Source organism: Notothenia rossii, assembly GCF_949606895.1.
Source record: "Notothenia rossii genome assembly, chromosome: 7".
Taxonomy (NCBI): Eukaryota; Metazoa; Chordata; class Actinopteri; order Perciformes; family Nototheniidae; genus Notothenia; species Notothenia rossii.
In genome coordinates, this window is record NC_136905.1 from 34694361 (window position 1) to 34713103 (window position 18743).

Consider the following 18743-nt stretch of genomic DNA (forward strand, 5'->3'; position numbering starts at 1 on the left):
TTTCTTGTTAATGAAGTTTGAGTTTCTGCTATTTCATTTCGCAATGGATTTTAGAGCTCTCCAGCTCTTTTCCAAAAGGTGGTCTTTTCTGATTCCTAATGAACTGTAGTAAGAGGATGAACCTGAGCCACACAACACAAGTGAGGCAGAAATTGAAGCAAATTTTTCGTGGTGACCAAGCTCAACCTCTGTGTCAATCTATGACATCATTGGTCCCAAACATACTTTTTCCCCTTCGACTTACATTGGTTAAAAGACTGCTGTTATTCTTTTTTTACATAAATCAACTTTCCAGGGTGTACACTTCACTATACCTTATTATTTTCTAAAAGTTGTAAAATGTGCTTAATCCGAATCCAACATTATTTGCCCTAGTCATTCATCTGACTGAGCCGTGAGCGACCATGAAGCTGCGGATTGGAGGCGGGGCTTAAAGAAAAAGCAATTTTGGCTTCATGTGGCCTCCATCAAGTTTCAAAAAAGTAAACACGCCCCCGCCTCCAACAATGTATCCAGTTGTCTTTAAACATCAATGTGGGCAACCCAAGTGTTGTTTTCTCAATAGTTAATAGCTGATCTGTAAAACATGAACAATTCCATTAGTTACAATTGATATAACTTTTGCAAGGGTCCCTTATTCGAAAGCTACATCCAGATATTTTCTAGCACTGCTGCTTATCTGTTTTACTGATTATTTAACCAGGAGAGTTTAATTTGATCTGAATTGTGTTTATCTGTGAAGAAATGGACTGGGACCTTATTGTAGATAGATGAGCGAAACACAACCGTCCCTTCCGGGCGAAAGTGACAGCAAGTGTTTTCCCCCCAAAAGGGGCATGGCCGTACGTAGAGGGAAAGTATCCAGATGCGTTGTTCTCATCTATCACAGCAGCACATGTATTAACCGGCAGTTTATAAAAACATTTTTTAAGTGCCTGTCTCTTTAAAGCCCCACTCTCAAAAAGCCCAGTCTGCTCTGATTGGTCAGTGTTTCTGGTCTTGTTAGCTATGATTCAGGTTAATTTTAATTGTGTCTGTACAGTGCACATAATCCACACTGTTATTAATACATGTCTTGTGTTGCTTACAGCCTCACTGCTTGTAGTAAAGGTTTTTGAGGAAACCACTTTTTCACATTTTCCTAGGCTGGATGAGATCTGGAGAAGCTTTCACACATCTTACACACAATAACAATGTTCAAGTGTTGTCTTTCAATCTAATCAGGAAGTTAAAGGTGACCTATCATGCAAAATGCACTTTTGTACGTCTTTTATACATGAATATGTGTCCCCGGTGTTCCAGGGAACTCACCAAGTGTCAGAAAACACAACCCTCTCTATTTTCCTCCATACCCAAATCTCTTAAAAAGGGGGCTGCAACGGATCTGATACAGACTGATCCAGATTTGAACAGTTCTATGACGTCACAGAAGTGGCTCAACGGCTATTGGGCCAACTCTACCAATCAGGAGGAGACAGCCACGGACATTGCCGTTCGAAAGCGCTGGAGACGATGTAGTACATATGCCAGGCCTGTAGATGGTGCTGTTCTCACAGAATCAGCCCATGCAAAGACAGTGTTAAATTGAGCGAAATGAGGAATGGCTAAAATGCATGATCTGTTTGATATTTTGAAAAATAAAAAGTATAAATATGCCTTATATAGGTATGGTCCTACACTATATTATTCAAATATAGCATGATAGGTCCACTTTAAAGTAAAAATAAATGTTAAACCTTTCCTCGCCCAAATAAAACTCTTGAATGATGAAAACATCCAAAAACCACAAACAAACAAAACAAAGACTCTGACATCACTGATGTGCAATAAAATCGATGTGCAATATGTAACTAGTTAAAAGTTTTATTATTGCTTGCTGTCTTCTTAGTTTGACTACTTAACACTGTAACAAGAATCTGTACGTAACTCTGCGCGATATATAATTGTACCTCTGTGTTCTACCTTCTACCACATTCTACATGTTACCCTTAATTTATTTTACAAATACTGCTGCTGCCGCTGCTACTTTTCTACCCGATGTACTTTGTAAATTGTAATAACTGTTCATTCTTATTTGTATAAAGGGTTCCCGCCCGGGGGAAGTGTGTGTACCTGGTACAGTTCAATGCGCTGCTCAGACACCCGGGCCCTGTGGTTTTGAAGACGGAAAATCCTGAGCTCAGCCTTCACCAGGTTGGAGGCGTTCTTTTCCATGGAGGACACATCAAACGTCAGCCGCCTGAAGTAAGGGTTGAAGTGTGTGGGAGAGATTACATCTATAAGAAAGCAGAGAGAGAGCGGCTGATTAAGGATAAGTGTGTGAATGTTAGCGAGAGAACAGACAAAAGGACTCGATATCTCTCCAGGGAGACATTACTTTATCTGTGGTGATCCACACTGAAATTGGAAAACTTTTTGGGATCGGAAAACAGGGAAAGATGGGGACCTCACAGTGTGTCAGAGAACTGTACTCTGCCAATACAAATTTAAATAATATATTCCTTTTAAGTGGTTTGTTGACAGCTGCACAGAAAGTATATATAAATATACAAGTATAGAGAACAGAGTTTTTGGGATTAAGAATACATTTTTGAAAAGACAACATTTTAAGATTTTCAGAGTAAGGCAGGCTATAGACTCACTATATTTTCAATGTGTGTTAATTTGATAGCATTTAAGACATATCATACAATCCAAATATTGGAAAGAAGAAGACATGGAAATTCATAATTCAAAAGAGGTCATCCCCAACATTTTGGTTGGTAATAAATACAAAACAAACACATTGCTTGTATTTCTACACCACCTTACAGGACTGTCTCAGAAAATTAGAATATTGTGATAAAGTTCTTTATTTTCTGTAATGCAATTAAAAAAACAAAAATGTCATACATTCTGGATTCATTACAAATCAACTGAAATATTGCAAGCCTTTTATTATTTTAATATTGCTGATTATGGCATACAGCTTAAGAAAACTCAAAAATCCTATCTCAAAAAATTAGAATAGTTCCTCAGACCATGTAAAAAAAAAAGATTTATAACAGCAAAACACAATCAAACATTTGAAAATGTCCATTAATGCACTCAGTACTTGGTTGGGAATCCTTTTGCACGGATTACTGCATCAATGCGGCGTGGCATGGAGGCAATCAGCCTGTGGCATTGCTGAGGTGTTATGGATGCCCAGGATGCTTCAATAGCGGCCTTTAGCTCATTAGCATTGTTGGGTCTGGTGTCTTTCAGCTTCTTCTTCACAATACCCCACATATTCTCTATGGGGTTCAGGTCAGGGGAATTTGCAGGCCAATCGAGGACAGTAATGCCATGGTCAGTACACCAGTTACTGGTGGTTTTGGCACTGTGGGCAGGTGCCAGATCATGCTGGAAAATGAATTCCTCATCTCCATAGAGCTTTTCAGCAGACGGAAGCATGTAGTGCTCTAAAATCTCTTGGTACACAGCTGCATTTACTCTGGGCTTGATGAAACACAGTGGACCAACACCAGCAGCTGACATGGCTCCCCAAACCATCGCTGACTGTGGGAACTTCACACTGGATTTCAAGCAACTTGGATTTTGCTCCTTTCCAGCCTTTCTCCAGACTCTGGCGCCTTGACTTCCAAATGAAATACAAAACTTGCTTTCGTCTGAAAAGAGGACTTTGGACCACTGTGCAACTGTCCAGTGCTTCTTTTCCTTAGCCCAAGTCAGACGCCTCTTCCGTTGTCTTGAGTTCAGAAGTGGCTTGACCATGGGAATACGGCTATTGTAGCCCATTTCCCGGACACGTCTGTGAACAGTGACTTTTGATACCTGGACTCCAGCTTCAGTCCACTGTCTTTGAAGCTCCCCCAAATTCTGGAAGCGACTCTTCTTCACAATGCTGTTAAGGCTGCGGTCATCTCTCTTGGTTGTGCAGCGTTTCCTGCCACATTTCCCCCTTCCAACAGACTTTTTGTGGATGTGCTTTGAAACTGCACTCTGTGAACAGCTTGCTCTTTGAGAAATTTCTTTTTGTGTCTTACCCTCCTGATGGAGGGTGTCAATGACGGTCCTCTGGACAGCAGTCAGATCAGCAGTCTTCCCTATACTTGTGATTTAGTTTACTGAACCAAGCTGAGTGTTTTTCAAGGCTCAGGAAACCCTTGCAGGTGTTTCGAGTTAATTAGACGATTCAAGTGATTCGTTGAACACCCTACTAGTATACTTTTTCATGATATTCTAATATTTAGAGATAGGATATTTGAGTTTTCTTAAGCTGTATGCCATAATCAGCAATATTAAAACAATAAAAGGCTTGCAATATTTCAGTTGATTTGTAATGAATCCCGAATGTATGACATTTTTGTTTTTTTAATTGCATTACAGAAAATAAAGAACTTTATCACAATATTCTAATTTTCTGAGACAGTCCTGTATATGTTGGATTGAGTCGGTATCAGATCGGGATATTTCTGTTTTGGTAAAACAGCGCCCCGTCAACGAATAAGTAAAAGTTTGGGTGGAGAATGTTGACGGCTAAAAACTGTAGCGGTTCTGACGGACACAACAACATGGATGTAAGTGTTGTTGTGTTTTCTATTTTTCTTTTGTGTATGTCTGAGCTGTGGCTCAGGATCAGAATTAATCTAAAGGGGTCTTATTGTGCTTTTTGGAGTTTTCCCTTTCCTGTAGTGTGTTATATACTGTAGGTTTTTGTGCATGTAAATGGTCTGCAAAGGTTAAATCCCTGTGTTCCCTCCAGAGGGAGTTTCCCCCCTGCCGGAAACACCTCCATTGGACTCCTTTGTTTACTTCCCTAACATAATTATATCACTATGTAACATTCACACTTATTGGCTAGCTCCAACAAATTGTACTTGATAGGCTAAGGGATGGGACATCTCTAAGCGATTGACCAATCACAACAGAGCTGGCAAGCTAATCAATTAGAGCAGACCGGGCTTTGGTTTCAGACAGAGGGTGAAAAGAGGTGCTGCAGCACAGGCAGTATGACAAAATTAAATAGTTTTTTAAACATTAAAGCATGTAAACATGTCACAGAAGAGACAAAAAATGTATAATAAGAACCTGAAAATCTGCAGAATAGGGCCCCTTTTCGTACGGTACTTTAGTAAATGTACTTAGGTACTTTCAACAACTAATGTTTTCATGATTTCTACTCCCTGGGACTAGTAAACAGATCCTGCCGAGTCCAGAGTGTGCCTTTAAAGTCTGAATGATATCTCTCCTGGCGTCAAACATTTCAAAGCCAGGTCAGATGAACCCTATACACCCAGTGACAGCCGCCATGCACAGTAGCAGCAGCACAATCCCACTAACACACTGCTGAGAACCATGTGTGTGGAAGTGTTTGACATACGCTTACACAGCACTGGGGGGGACACGCGCAGCACTGACAGCCACATGTGTTGCCATGTCTGACAGATGCAGTGGAACACACACACATGAACAGCGGAATACTGAGAACCATGTGTGCGGTGGAGAAGTGTTTGTCAGCGTCCCACAGCACGATGAATCAGGAGGCCCGGAGGTCTGAAAATGATGGCTGTAACGTAAGGCAGAAGCCCAGGATTAGCAAGACACTGCGGTGTGTTTAGAGAGAGAATACAACCACAGCAAGCAGCCAGACATGCAGCAGCTGACAGGCCAACACACAAACACACACACACAAGAGAAATACATTTTTGATTCATGTCCTTTACTTTTTTTTTAATATGGCAATTCTTGTCAAACCTTTAGATGTACTGTCTCAGATTTAATTTTGTTTCACCACAAGCGCAAGTGTTACAGGGTTTTTTCTAAACCTGGCAACAGTGGCGCTGGACCCTATTACTTTCGGCGTGCGTCCTCATACCGAAATGCAGATTTACCCCGTAACATTTTAAAGTGAAGTAAAGAGAAACTCCCTCTGGAGGGAACACAGGGATTTTAGACTTTGCAGACCATTAACATGCACTAAAACATATATAAAACACTACAGGAAAGGGAAAACCACAAGAAGCAGAATACAGCCTTTCTAACAGACAGCGGCAGTTGTGAAAAGAGTCATATGAGACAGATCCATTTTAAACCTTTCTCTATAATACTTAAGTATTTGCACAGTCATGCAGTTTACTGAAAGTGTTTTCCCTTAGAATAGAATAATACGACTTTATTGTTCACAGACATGGAAACTTGTTTTTGCCCCTCTGGCAGTTCATTAAACATCAAAGCTATAGACCACATGCAGACAGCCCTGACACTATGTATACTCCCATGTAATAACATTTAAGAAAATATGTTGTCTCTTAAGAACAGAGCAAGCCGACTCCCTGCAGGATAATTGACTTCCTATGTACATTGTTAGTATCCAGCTTCACTAATCTGCCAAATACTTGGTCATGAATGTTCCTCAGAAAACAGAACACTTTATGTTTCAAGAATATATGAGTAAGAAAAGCCAAATCAGTAAAGTAACCAAAGTAACTCTCCCAACCCTGGCTATAACATATCAAGCTTTTCAAATGTGAACATGCTGCAGTCCATATGAATGAGTACATTGTGGTTAGAATGCACAGAGTACTGTACTACAGTACTGCACGTAGAGCTGTGAGCAGGCCAGTGGGAATCCTTTTTATTTGCTTGATGAGAGAAAGTGCCATCCTTGGTGGATTTGGAGTATCTATGTAAATGACATAATAGCAGAAACACACTGTGGCAGAAGAATGAAGCATACAGAAAGACTTACTGTCCGCTTCAACTTCTGACTGTTTGCCCAGCCAACTCCCAGGACCCTCACACTCCCCTGAGAAATACCTCGCCGCTGTTGTGTTTCAGCCGGCTGTCTCCAGAGTGTCTATCTCTCTCTACACTCAGCATATTCAGCCTACCATCAGGACACAAGTTAACATATTTGCCCAATATTTGCCAACTCCAGCAGCAGATATCTATATGTATGCATGGGTTTAAATGTATTTGTTGAGATGCTGCAACACCTTTGCTCCAACCAGGAGTTGTGAGTGTCAGAACAACAGGAAGATCTTCAGTACAGCAGTTTTGAGCTAAATGGTTGTCAAAATGCTCAAATTCACAGTGACAATGTTACAATTCTGATCTTAAGCTAATTTGGGTTATTTTTTACAGTGTCCCTGATCCTATTTAAATGTGTGAGCATGCTAACCACTGCTTATAAGCACAGCTAAGGTTGATGGGAATGTATTTTTGAAGGTTTTAGTTCAAATATCAAAGTATTGGAATGATTTAAACTTGACCTAATGATGAAAATCCAACCAAAACCCTTGTTGAGACATTTGAATCTTGAAAGTGTTGCTATACCAGATAAGCAAGAATTTGTTTAAGATGTAGGATTTTACAGTAGCGATCTTATCACGATAAACAAACACATTTTGGTTTTAGGACAAACACGATAGCTGCAGTACCTGATGAACTCCGTTACATTGACAGTTATACTGTCTGAAGTTTGTGCAGGCTGCCACTGAACTCTGTGCTGCTACTCGCCCTCTTTGCAGTTCATTTTCACCGTCTGTTTTGACAAGAACACTGCTCTCGATCTTCATGTGTCATTTCCTACAGCAGTGTTTTTTGAAAAGTTTGGGTCTAACAGAGTCTGCTGTATAGACTGTTTTAAACTCATTCTACCCGTGGGTTGAAATCATAGACTATGGTAAGATGTACAATATTACGTAGAAATAGGCCTAAAGTTCACTCACAACTTAGAAAAACACAGCTGTTTACTTTTTAAATGAATCACATAACATTAACTTCATACATTATGAAGGCCGTTACCATATTTTCATTTATATTTGCAATTAAGACATGTTCTCATTGTCTGTAGAGTGAAAAGAGATTGAATAAAGTTTTAGAGAGGGGCATCCCATTTAATTGTATAAAATTGTCACTAAAAAATACAAAACAAATATTGTGACATACATTTTTGGTCATATCGTGCAGGTCTTGTGGAAGCACAATATGTGAGCTACTCCAAAGTTGCAGCCAACAACATCAGATCGATAGTTTGTATAAAACATTAACATGAAAAGAAAACGAGTGGGGGGCGAACGCACTAACCACTCCGCCAACGCCAGTCACCCCCGTCATGCGGGCCGGATGAGATTGTCTGGCGGGCCGGATATGGACCGCTGGCCGCCAGTTGATGGTCTATGGCAAGCGTATGACCTGTATGAACTCCGAAGCAATGCTCTGATCAAACAAGCACATATCAACATGTTTAATCCCTCTGCTCCATCCGGTCAGTGGCCGACACTGAGCAGTATGCAGTGTGAGCAGCGGAGGCAGATGAGCCAACACTAACAATGCTCTTTCTTGTTTCCTTCCCATTCCTCAATGGAGAAAGTCACACTTCAAACTCCAGAGGACCAGCTGAAGGTGAACAGTTTACACAAACTGCTGCAGAGCCTCATGAATGAGTGCGCTGTGCTTGAACACAACACTGGAAGCATTGAGCAGAGGCCACGCTGACACATGCTGGGAATGGCAGACACACACTCACATTCAAACACACACACATTCTGATGGACATCCAGTTGTAGAGCCCAGTTCTAGGGTAAGACTGATATTTGCTCTCATATCAATATTTTCGATGCAATTAACAACTAAAGGAGACATATTATGCTGATGTTCAGGTTCATATCAGTATTTAGTGTCTCTACTGTGACATGTCTCTATGCTTTAATGTTCAAATAGCTCTTTATTTTTCTCAAACTGCCTGTGCTGCAGCACCTCTTTTCTCTTGTGTTGAAGCGCAAGTGTTACATAGTGATGCCATTATGTTTAATGACTGTGGGATATGTGTGAGAGGCAACTTTGGGATTTTAGCCTTTGTAGACCATTTACATGCACCAAAAACTATAACACACTACAGGAAAGGGAAAACCCTAAAAAAAAAACATAGACATTGGATAAAATAAAATGTTTTTGATGTACTGACTCCTTGAGGTACACTGAGGCAGGTTTCAGTTCACTCACACACCACAAAAAATAACCTGTGTAGTTTGACACTTACATGTAAGTATTAAAATAAAACAATATGTTGACTGTACTGCAGGTCAATATGTAAAAAAAATGCTAAGCTCTTTGCAGGGACTCAGTATGCTTCAGGCAAACAACTTGAGCTGTATAACATGTCATCCAACCACGATATGCTGACTACTTTCACACCACCTCACCATTCTCTGTGTGAAGCATTATCTACTTTTCCCCTTTTTTTCCAATGTTGAGATGGCTATTGGTGTCATGGTGTAAAGAGTGTACAGAGCTGAAGTAAACAGTAATGTGGAAACAGCAGTTTGTGGTTTTAGGGGGGGGTTTAATGCTGTAGCTATTGGTATCATGTTGTTCACACTACTGCAACCCCCAACATAAGGAAAACTCTTATGTGTACTTTGACACTACCATCATTGGCTGGAGTCTTACAGAGTGATGCTCAGATAACTCAGAGAGCTCAGAAGAAATTAATCTTCAAAACAAGAAAATTATTAAGCATTTTACCATTCCCAATGCTTCACCTTTAAATATTTTTCTTTTTTAAATGTGTGTTTGGTCAGATGCCTGAAATAAGGTCTCTGGCTAACACAAGCTGATACACAAGAGATATTCACATTTGTTCTGCATAAAATATGTCAGTAAATACCCCACTGGTGAATGTCTGAAGCTTCTATGTGTCATTAAAACAGCCATTTCTAAAAGCTGTCTATGAAACTACTAACCGCCATCACTCTGGACATTAGCCACCTTTAGCTTAGCAATGTTGATGTGCAGCCATGAAATTGTGATGTAGTTTGTTTAAAGTCTAATGATAGCTTTTCACTTCAAAAAAAGTGGTGCTAACTCGTGAAGGTTCTGTTGTAGGACTTGACAAAACTTGTACGTATCATATGTGTTTGTCACAGAGCTTCATTTCTGCAATATTCCAAAATCCAACAGATAAATTCATCACTTTTTGTTGAGGGAGCCCTTGCAAAGCTGGTTGAGGGAGCCCTTGCAGAGCAGCTTCTTTCCACAGACTGTGAAATACCTAAACTAATTCTACACACTATATCATAGCATAAAGGGACTAAAACTGCATTTCGTTGCACCATCCTGTGTTGTACAATGACAAACAAACGTTCAACCCTTGACGGACAACACAAGTATTTTTTGTCACAGAAAATTGACCAGGTATATCATCGGTGATGTACATTAGAACTTTGGATGGAGCCAGGCTAACTGTTTCCCCCTGTAAGTCTATGTTGAGATAAGCTAACCATATCCTGACTCCAGCACTCTACATTACACTAGATATTTTTATCCATCTTCTTATCTCAATCTTAAAACTAAATGTTGTAATATTATGTTCAATGCTTTACCACAAAGCTGTACTTGTCATACATCCACAAATGGGATGGGTTTAATGAAGTCAGAATTTTACTTGACTTTTCACTATTTGTGACGATTTAAAGTTGCTTCAATTCAGACCCTCCATATTTATTTCCAAATACATTTGGGTATTCTAGTAAAAGGAGATCTGCAGGGAAATTCCAGAGGTTGGTTGAGAGTGTGGGCAACAAGCCAATCACTGCATGAGTGGCTGCAGGCAGCGGTATACAGCGGAGTCAGCCCACATTACCACTGATTTATCCAAACTTGACATAAAAATGATCCACCACAACTGTCGCCACTTTGGTCGTTTCTATGAGTGTGTGTGTGTGTGCGCATCGCTCTATCACATTGACGGGACTAAGACAGAAGAGAGACGAGTGATGTCATATCACACACACACACACACACACACACACACACACACACACACACACACACACACACACACACACACACACACACACACACACACACACACACACACACACACACACACACACACACACACACACAGTGACATGAAGGCTTTCATAGAGTTTCTCTCTCAGAGAAAAGTTGATGTCAAGAGAGTTGTCACATACAGCCATCACGGGGCCCCTGATTCCCGTAATCAGTCACTTCATTACTCATCACTCCCATTACCTGAAATTGCAGTGGCAAAGCACTAAAACATATGATGTAGGACTAACCCAAGTTACAGGAGTACAGAGATTATATGAGAGACTGTTCTCTGTTGGTTTAATTAGCTGTTAGATAATGAGAACATGAATGGCACAACCATGTTGCCCTGCTAGGTCCTTGGCTCTAAGTTAGGGTTAGGGTTACCCCTAGATCCCACCGGGTCCGTCTGCGTCGCATTACGGCTACGCCGCGGCGTTCGCATGGATCGCGGCCACTCTAGTCAATGGGTGCTATTCCACCAGACGCGCCACATTACGGCTCAGAAGCGTCCCAGAAGCGTCTCGGCGCTGGGCTCCGCTCAAAATAGGATTCAAGTCTATTTTTCTATGCGACGCGAGGCGCCGGGCAGGAAGTGGACCGGTCAGAGCATCCGGCCCATCCCCAAAATAAACTCATTTTGCAGACCCTATCCCTCCGTAGTCTTTCAAGTAGGAGGAGAAATGCCAGTGTTCTCCTCCGGTTTACAGCCACTGTGTAAATTATAAATAGAATAATTATGATGATGAATGCATTCACCACTAAAATACAGCAACACATATTTGATTCATGTCGTTTATAACTGGGATATTACATGTATCATTAACTTTGTCTGTACAAAGTAGCCTGTCCAGGAAATATGCCCAAAATCAACAAAAACAGCGAGCCGGCAGGCAAGACGCTCCGCTTCTGAAATGCTTCTGAAACACGCCCGGTAGGGTATGACGCCGGAGGAGGCCGGACCAAAACCGCGGCGCAGCCGTAACGCAACGCAGACGGACCCGGTGAAATCAAGGGGTTAAGGTTCTACTGTTCAGTACTCTCCACTGAACCCTACCACTTTTTCATCCACTACTATCCAAACATTGAAGTTAGTATAGAACAAATAGCTTCTTCCCCAAGATAAAACATATTTTAGATTGACCTAAGTGTCCAACATTTTAGATATAAAGCTATTTAGTTTGGTGGGCACCTATTGAGACCTATTGTTGCTATACATTTTATTAAACACAATGACCACCAAATGTTATTCCAGTTCCTCAATATTGACACCAAATGAGTAACAAAAACATGTGTAACTTCTAAAAACTGAGTCACAAATAGTTAGCATTGTAGCAAATATGCTAAGTAGGACTGACCTAAATAGTCAACAATTGAAATGAAGCGAAGGAAATAGGAAGTTATGAAACAAAGGAACATTCCATTTGGTCTACATGGGGCTTCTGAAAGTTAGATTTTACCAGAACAATTGTCTGGTTTCTCCCAGTAAAGGATGTACACTATGTTGGTATAAATATCAATGTATTAACACATTAACACTGTTAAAAAAAATGTCCATCTGCTTGTTGTGCGTGAACAAATCACCATGTAGACTAAGTTCCACTATAATATAATAATACTGTCCTGAGATCCAAGAACATATGGTATATTTAGAGCATTGGCCACAATCCCCCAGTTTGTTTAAGTGTCTAAAGTGCTTCATGTATTTCAGAATCCTAAATGACATGACACAGTACCATAATAGACAAAAATGTACACCTCATAGTGAGCCGGAAGCAAACAGAGGCCCATCTGTCAGTACCCAATATCTTTAAAATAATTCAACCTCTAAAGTGTTTCTGACCAAAGGACATTTAGAGTTTATAAGAAACCTGTGTGAGGATTGATTAAAGGGGTGTTTCCTGCACGGAGGGAGAAGGCTGCTCTCTGCTTCCCTGGCCGGTAAACTCTCTGACTGGTGGCTTTGTCAGCAGAAACCACTGGCTTCAAGGTTCTCTTCCACTCTGCAATGAGTTAGTAGAACTCTGAGTGCCGGACTTCTGGCTAATCTGTCATTACGACATATTTTCCATATGAAATGTAAGAACAGAATAAGGCTGCACTGCACATACTGTAGGTAAATGATACTGGTAAAACTGAAACATATGCTTAGATTCTTAAATATTGTCTAATTGGGGTAATTATCAGCAAATAAAATGTAGTGTGTCATACTATATATCCTTTTGAATATGTTCTTGAACTACATCATAGATTGTAATTGCTCAGTATGACCAGGTTTGGACCAAAAAGCACAACTAAGAGGCTGGTAATCAGGCAGGTTAATATAAAGGTTCAGATGTAATGGTGTTCAGTTACAGCCTGTCTGTAGGCATGCTTATCCAGAATCAGGCAAAGGGTCAGAAGTCCAAAGCACCATCCAAAGGGTTAAAATAGACAGGAAAAAGGCAAAAATAGAAAATAGCTGGTAGCTAGAGTATACTGCAAGGCCAATGGGAAAGTAAAAAAGGTGTGCAGAGAAGCAGGGGAGATCAGGTAATGTTGAATGGCAGGAACCCATAATTTACTGCATGGCAGAAAGGAGTGGTGCAATATATGTATATATTCCATCTGCCTCCAGCCAGACTCTATGCTAAGCTAGGCTAACCAAATATGTACACATACATGAGATTGAAAATGTTATCTCCCTCTTGGAAAGAAAAGGGAAAATCGTATAACCCAAAATGTTGACATTTTTCATTGATTCAATACTGAGATATAACTTTTTTGATGTATCTAAAAAAGGCTTTAATCAAAATAAAAAAGAAGCGTAGTGTCCCTTAAAAAAGTGATGGTTGGGTCAATTTTCAAAAGATAAATATGGATAGTGTGTAATTTGAAAGTATCAGTTGCAGTATCCATGTGATTAACGACCACTCTCTTTTCCTTTAGACTAACTCCATGTTTAATATGTGATTATTTTTTCCAGTGGTGTAGACAAAAAATCTGTGCTGTGGAATATAACTCACATTGTTCATGGTGATGACAGTTTCTATCGTCTTTAAATAAATACTAACTTCTGCCAACCAGGAGGAAATGAGCACAACAGCTCTTGGCAAATAGTCAAATAGCAGCAGACAATCAGCCCTACTTGACACCAAATGTGTGTCCTCATTGCCAAAGGCTTTGGGCATGCAAATTCTCCTATACTCTGGGCGCTTGACATTGCAAGTGTGGGGCTTGCCCAGCATAGTGACGTCAATAGCCAATAACTTTTACCACCCTTTTTTACCAAACTATTTTATCCAGCCGCCTGGACGGTCATTGGCCCAACTCCTTAACACTCAGGAATATAACATTGAGATACTCAACTAGATTGAGGCAGTAACTCACTCCCAACATGAAGGCAGAAAACATTTTTTTTAAGGAAGACACCATCAAGGCCACAGACTTTGAGGTACTGACTCTCATCCCGAGCTCCTCACACTCAGCTTCAAACCACTCAAGTGGGGACATCTTGGTCTGATGAAGACAACACAAACACAGCGTCTGCATAGAGCAGAGACTTATTCTGAGGTTCCCAAACAAGGCACTCTACTTCACCCACTACCCATGAAAAAGGAATAAATGTACTTATTCAAATAAGAGTAGCAATTATTAAACTAATGACAAGAAATCGGTTCAAAGATCACAACTTTCAAGATGGAAGAATGAAAGATAAATTACATTTATGGAAAAAAATAACTATGCGATAAGAAATGAAGTTCATATCTTTGATGAAATATGGGGGAAATGGGTGTGATATAGAACACAAAACATTACTAATGACCCTGTGGCAAGATGTGACGATTAATCAGCACATGAGTGTTTGTTCTATAAATCCTATAAATGATTGTTTATCGGTCTTAATTAAATTATTTCTCACTTTTTCTAACTTGTGGATTGTTGTTTAGATATCTGGTGTATTTTTGTTTTTTAACTTCTCATTGTGTTATGTATGCCATGCAGAGGTCGCGTTAACCGAATATTTTCTGTCTATGACGTATTTTGTTTAAGCCCCTGTCACACTGTCCCGAAATTGACACCCGATGGACACACGAATATGGAATTGTGAATTTCGCACGAAGATGGCCCCGAACCACACACGAAGGCAACATTTACATTACGTTTAAGACATACAACTGCAACGAAAGTAACACAAACAATTATGTTAAAGTATTATGATACTTTACTGATATTTTCCGACTTATTCTTTACTTTCTCCGTCTTTATATGTAGAAGATATTAAGTTTTCTCCGTCATGTTGTTTCCATAGCAACAACAACTTCCTCGCCTTCAAAATAATATATTATATCCTTTTTAGTTTCACAGAACACAAATTGGGTTATTTACATAATATGTTTACATGATTTTGTTGTGCAATAAAACAACCAGATGGACACACGACAGGGCTCGACATTAAGGGCTGCCCGATGGCCCGGGGCCATCTAGTATTTAGCTCGGGCAATGAAGCCTCATCTGCTGGTTGCCCGATCGGGCAATCTATTATGCCAGCAGCTCGCGGATCCAGTAATGAGTGACCCGACATTAAAACTAAACATATCTATAACTAGTTTAGGTAGTTTGAGAGGTAATTAAAATAGCTACGAGTGATATTCTAACCTGAAGTGTGTGTTTTGTCCGCTCACGGCTGCATGTGATCATGCAGTGCTGCGTGTTGACTCGTCAGCAGCAGCTGATCTCTCTCTCCTGTAAGATTAGACTTCACTCGCGTTAATGTCCATATCGATCAGATCCAGCTAGTTCTAGCTAATGATAGGACTACCTGCTTATTAAAAGACACCTAAACAATAAGTGTCGCTTTGCAACTGGGTGAGGCCACAAAGTATAGCGCAGCATTATGCATTTGTTTACATGCCCACCGGAACCCCGAGGCATTACCAACAGATCAACGCACAATCAACCCATACAGGACATCTCTTTCTCCACATTAAGTGTTAGACATTAGAATTGACTATTCTTGTCTGTCACATACTCTTCTTGTCTGTCACATAAGTGGCGCAACTGAAGTGGTATTGTGCTAAAGGGAAATTATTGTGACCGAAGAGATTTTGATTTGCCGGCCAACGGGAACTCTGACGTCGCCATTTTGTATGCTTCGCGGATGCGCTCGGCTCCTCTCAACTGCTGCTCGGGTCTGCTCGGTCGGCTTCCGGATGAGGCGGCATTCGTTCGACCAATTTACAGTAGATAACATTACAAACATTTTTAACAGGGGCCATAATAGTGTAAATAATGTTTGTTTTGGCAGTTACAACTGAATGTAATGTTTTCTACTTTTTTACATCTGATGAATGCATTTGCCTTCATCAGATGGAAAGTGTCTTGACCAACAACTTAAGTATTTCTTATAGCTATGCAAGGCATGCAAGCGAGCAAACACAAACAAGAACAAACAAACAAGTGAAATGAAGAATAAAATTGAAATTGTACAATATAATATTGTGCTGGTTCATCTTATAATTCAGTCTAGAGAATGCACCAGACAGCATCTAAGACCTGCAAAAATCTAAATGTTCTATGGGGAGGCCCCCCAAACCCTTTGTGGCATTTCGTCCGCACGCATTTTTCAGGGCAATCTCTATTGGGCTCAGGGCCATCTGTAAATTAGCTTAGATGGCCCACAGGGCCATCTCCCAAAATCCTTAATGTCATGCACTGCACGATAAAGGAAATGTTCAAATTCGGCTCTGATCGTAGCAACATCGGGCCATTCATGAGGGCATCTTAAGCCATCTTTGGCATGCCAAAGATTTTGCCACTGCTCCCGAAGTTGCTGCCGGAGCGTGATAAATTCCATCGGCGGTCATACGATGGCTTAAGATGCCCTCACGAATGCCTTACGAAGGGCAAAATGGACACACGAAGTCAACACGAAAATGAACCTTCACAAGGTCCTTCGGCAATGCTTTGTGATGCCAAAGATGTTGCCACCGCTCCCGAAGTTGCTGCCGGAGCCTGAGAAACTCCACCGGCGGTCATACGATGGCTTAAGATGCCCTCACGACTGGCCCGATGTTGTTACGATCAGAGCCGAATTTGAACATTTCCTTAATCGTGTGTCCATCGGGTGTCAATTTCGTGACAGTGTGAAAGGGGCTTTAACAATGACGGAAAAATCTGAAAGCAGTCCGTCATTTTGACAGATTAGAACAAACTCGGAACAGCGCCAAAGTTTCCACTTGATGAACATGATGGCGTTTAATCACGGCAGAATTTAGCTGTATCTGCCAGTAGAATTCTGAGCAGGCACAAGCTGCTCCTCCTCTTTTTTTTTTTCAAGCTAATGACCCAAAATTTGCGTTTCTCTAACAGGCCTGAAACAGAGGGATATGAGGGATGTCTAAAATGCATGATCTGTATTTTGAGCAAAACACATCATAGACATGTTTTTATATTTAAGCAATAGCTCACGACAGGCCGTGGTATATGCTCATTATACCACAGCTAAGGGGCGTGGTTCGGCCCAATGCGAAGCGGCCTGAAGTGAGCTATTGCTTTTATAAAACGGTTACCAAGTGTGGCAATATGAAAGAAAAATACACACTCTAATTTAAATAGTTTTTATTCGTAAATAATGATGTTCAAAATAAAATAGTCCCTCCGTTGCTTTCTGCACGAAACATAGTGTGAGGTGGTTGCTATGCAACAACACTAACAGCTAGCGAACATATTAGACAGAGAGCGTTGATCCATTATTTGGCTACTTATTTACATTCATTTTCGTTTCATTTCAAACCCTTTATTTAATCAGATTGGTCCCTTGAGATCATAGATCTCTTTTTCAAGGGAGACCTGCAGCATATAGGTTCCACATGAAACATAAAACAATAAAGGACATCATACATTATATTTACAGGATACATTTACATAGTTATAGACCTTTACAAGTGCCCGTATCAACGAGCATTTCATTTAGCCTAGCTTTAAAAACATGCAGAGGAATGAGATTGCTCAGTTTCAATTCTTGCTGAAGATTGTTCCAAGCAAGTGGAGCTGCGCACATAAAAGCTGTCTTACCTAAGGCAGTCCTTGCTCTTGGCACATCTAACAATACTACATCATGCGATCTCAGACAATAGCTGCTTGCAACTCTCTGTGTTATCAGAGAGCAGATATAATACGGGAGTTTACCCAACAAAGCTTTATAAATAAACGTTTACCAATGACTGAGCTTCTTTACAGTAAGTGATGGCAAACCTGCCTTGGCATACAGGGTACAGTGATGAGTAAGTGCTTTAGAATTTGAGACAAATCTCAGTGCGTTGTGATAGGCGGCATCTAACTTGTTCAGGCAATAGGCAGGTGCATTCATATACAACAAATCACCATAGTCCAGAACAGGTAAAAAGGTCACAGTGACTACAGATGGAGCGATTCATTTCGGACAGTTTGAAACGCGAGGGCCGTGATTGGTACGTGATCTGCCCTCGCTCAAGGGAAAACTTCCAGCTTGACTTGAGACCGCCCCCGTGATAGATAAATGTATTTATAATGAAGCCAGCTGCAATGGATCATTGATCCACCAGGAGGTGCAGTGGGGTTCCACACTGGAGCTCATGTGAAATAAAGTCAGATACAGTACGCTGGATGTACAGCGGAACTTTGTTAAGATCCATATGTCACTGATATCATACTCTGTGCTAAATAAGAGACATGTAATCATTTACAAAACATCAACATGTTGTTATTTAACAAAATAATTTTGTTATTCGAAAAAAACGAACGGGAAGAAATGCAGCCCGGCTCTAGATTTTTAATCCTAATTTAATCATCATCTTCACCACGATCATTTATGTTTATGTTCGCCGAATTGACATGAAATCACTGACACATATGAATATACTGTATTCAACTTCATTAAAACGTTATTAACGTGCCTAAAC

At 40.5% G+C, this 18743-nt stretch overlaps 1 protein-coding gene across 2 annotated transcripts in view; it reads right to left on the bottom strand.

The window, feature by feature from the left end:
• tgfb2 (transforming growth factor, beta 2) overlaps positions 1-18743 on the bottom strand; it is a 114353-nt gene that overhangs the window by 18534 nt on the left and 77076 nt on the right. For both annotated transcript variants that reach the window (XM_079640223.1, XM_079640224.1), the window contains exon 2: positions 2113-2276. In XM_079640223.1, the coding sequence (XP_079496349.1) occupies positions 2113-2276 (164 nt within the window). The remainder of the gene's footprint in view (positions 1-2112; positions 2277-18743) is intronic.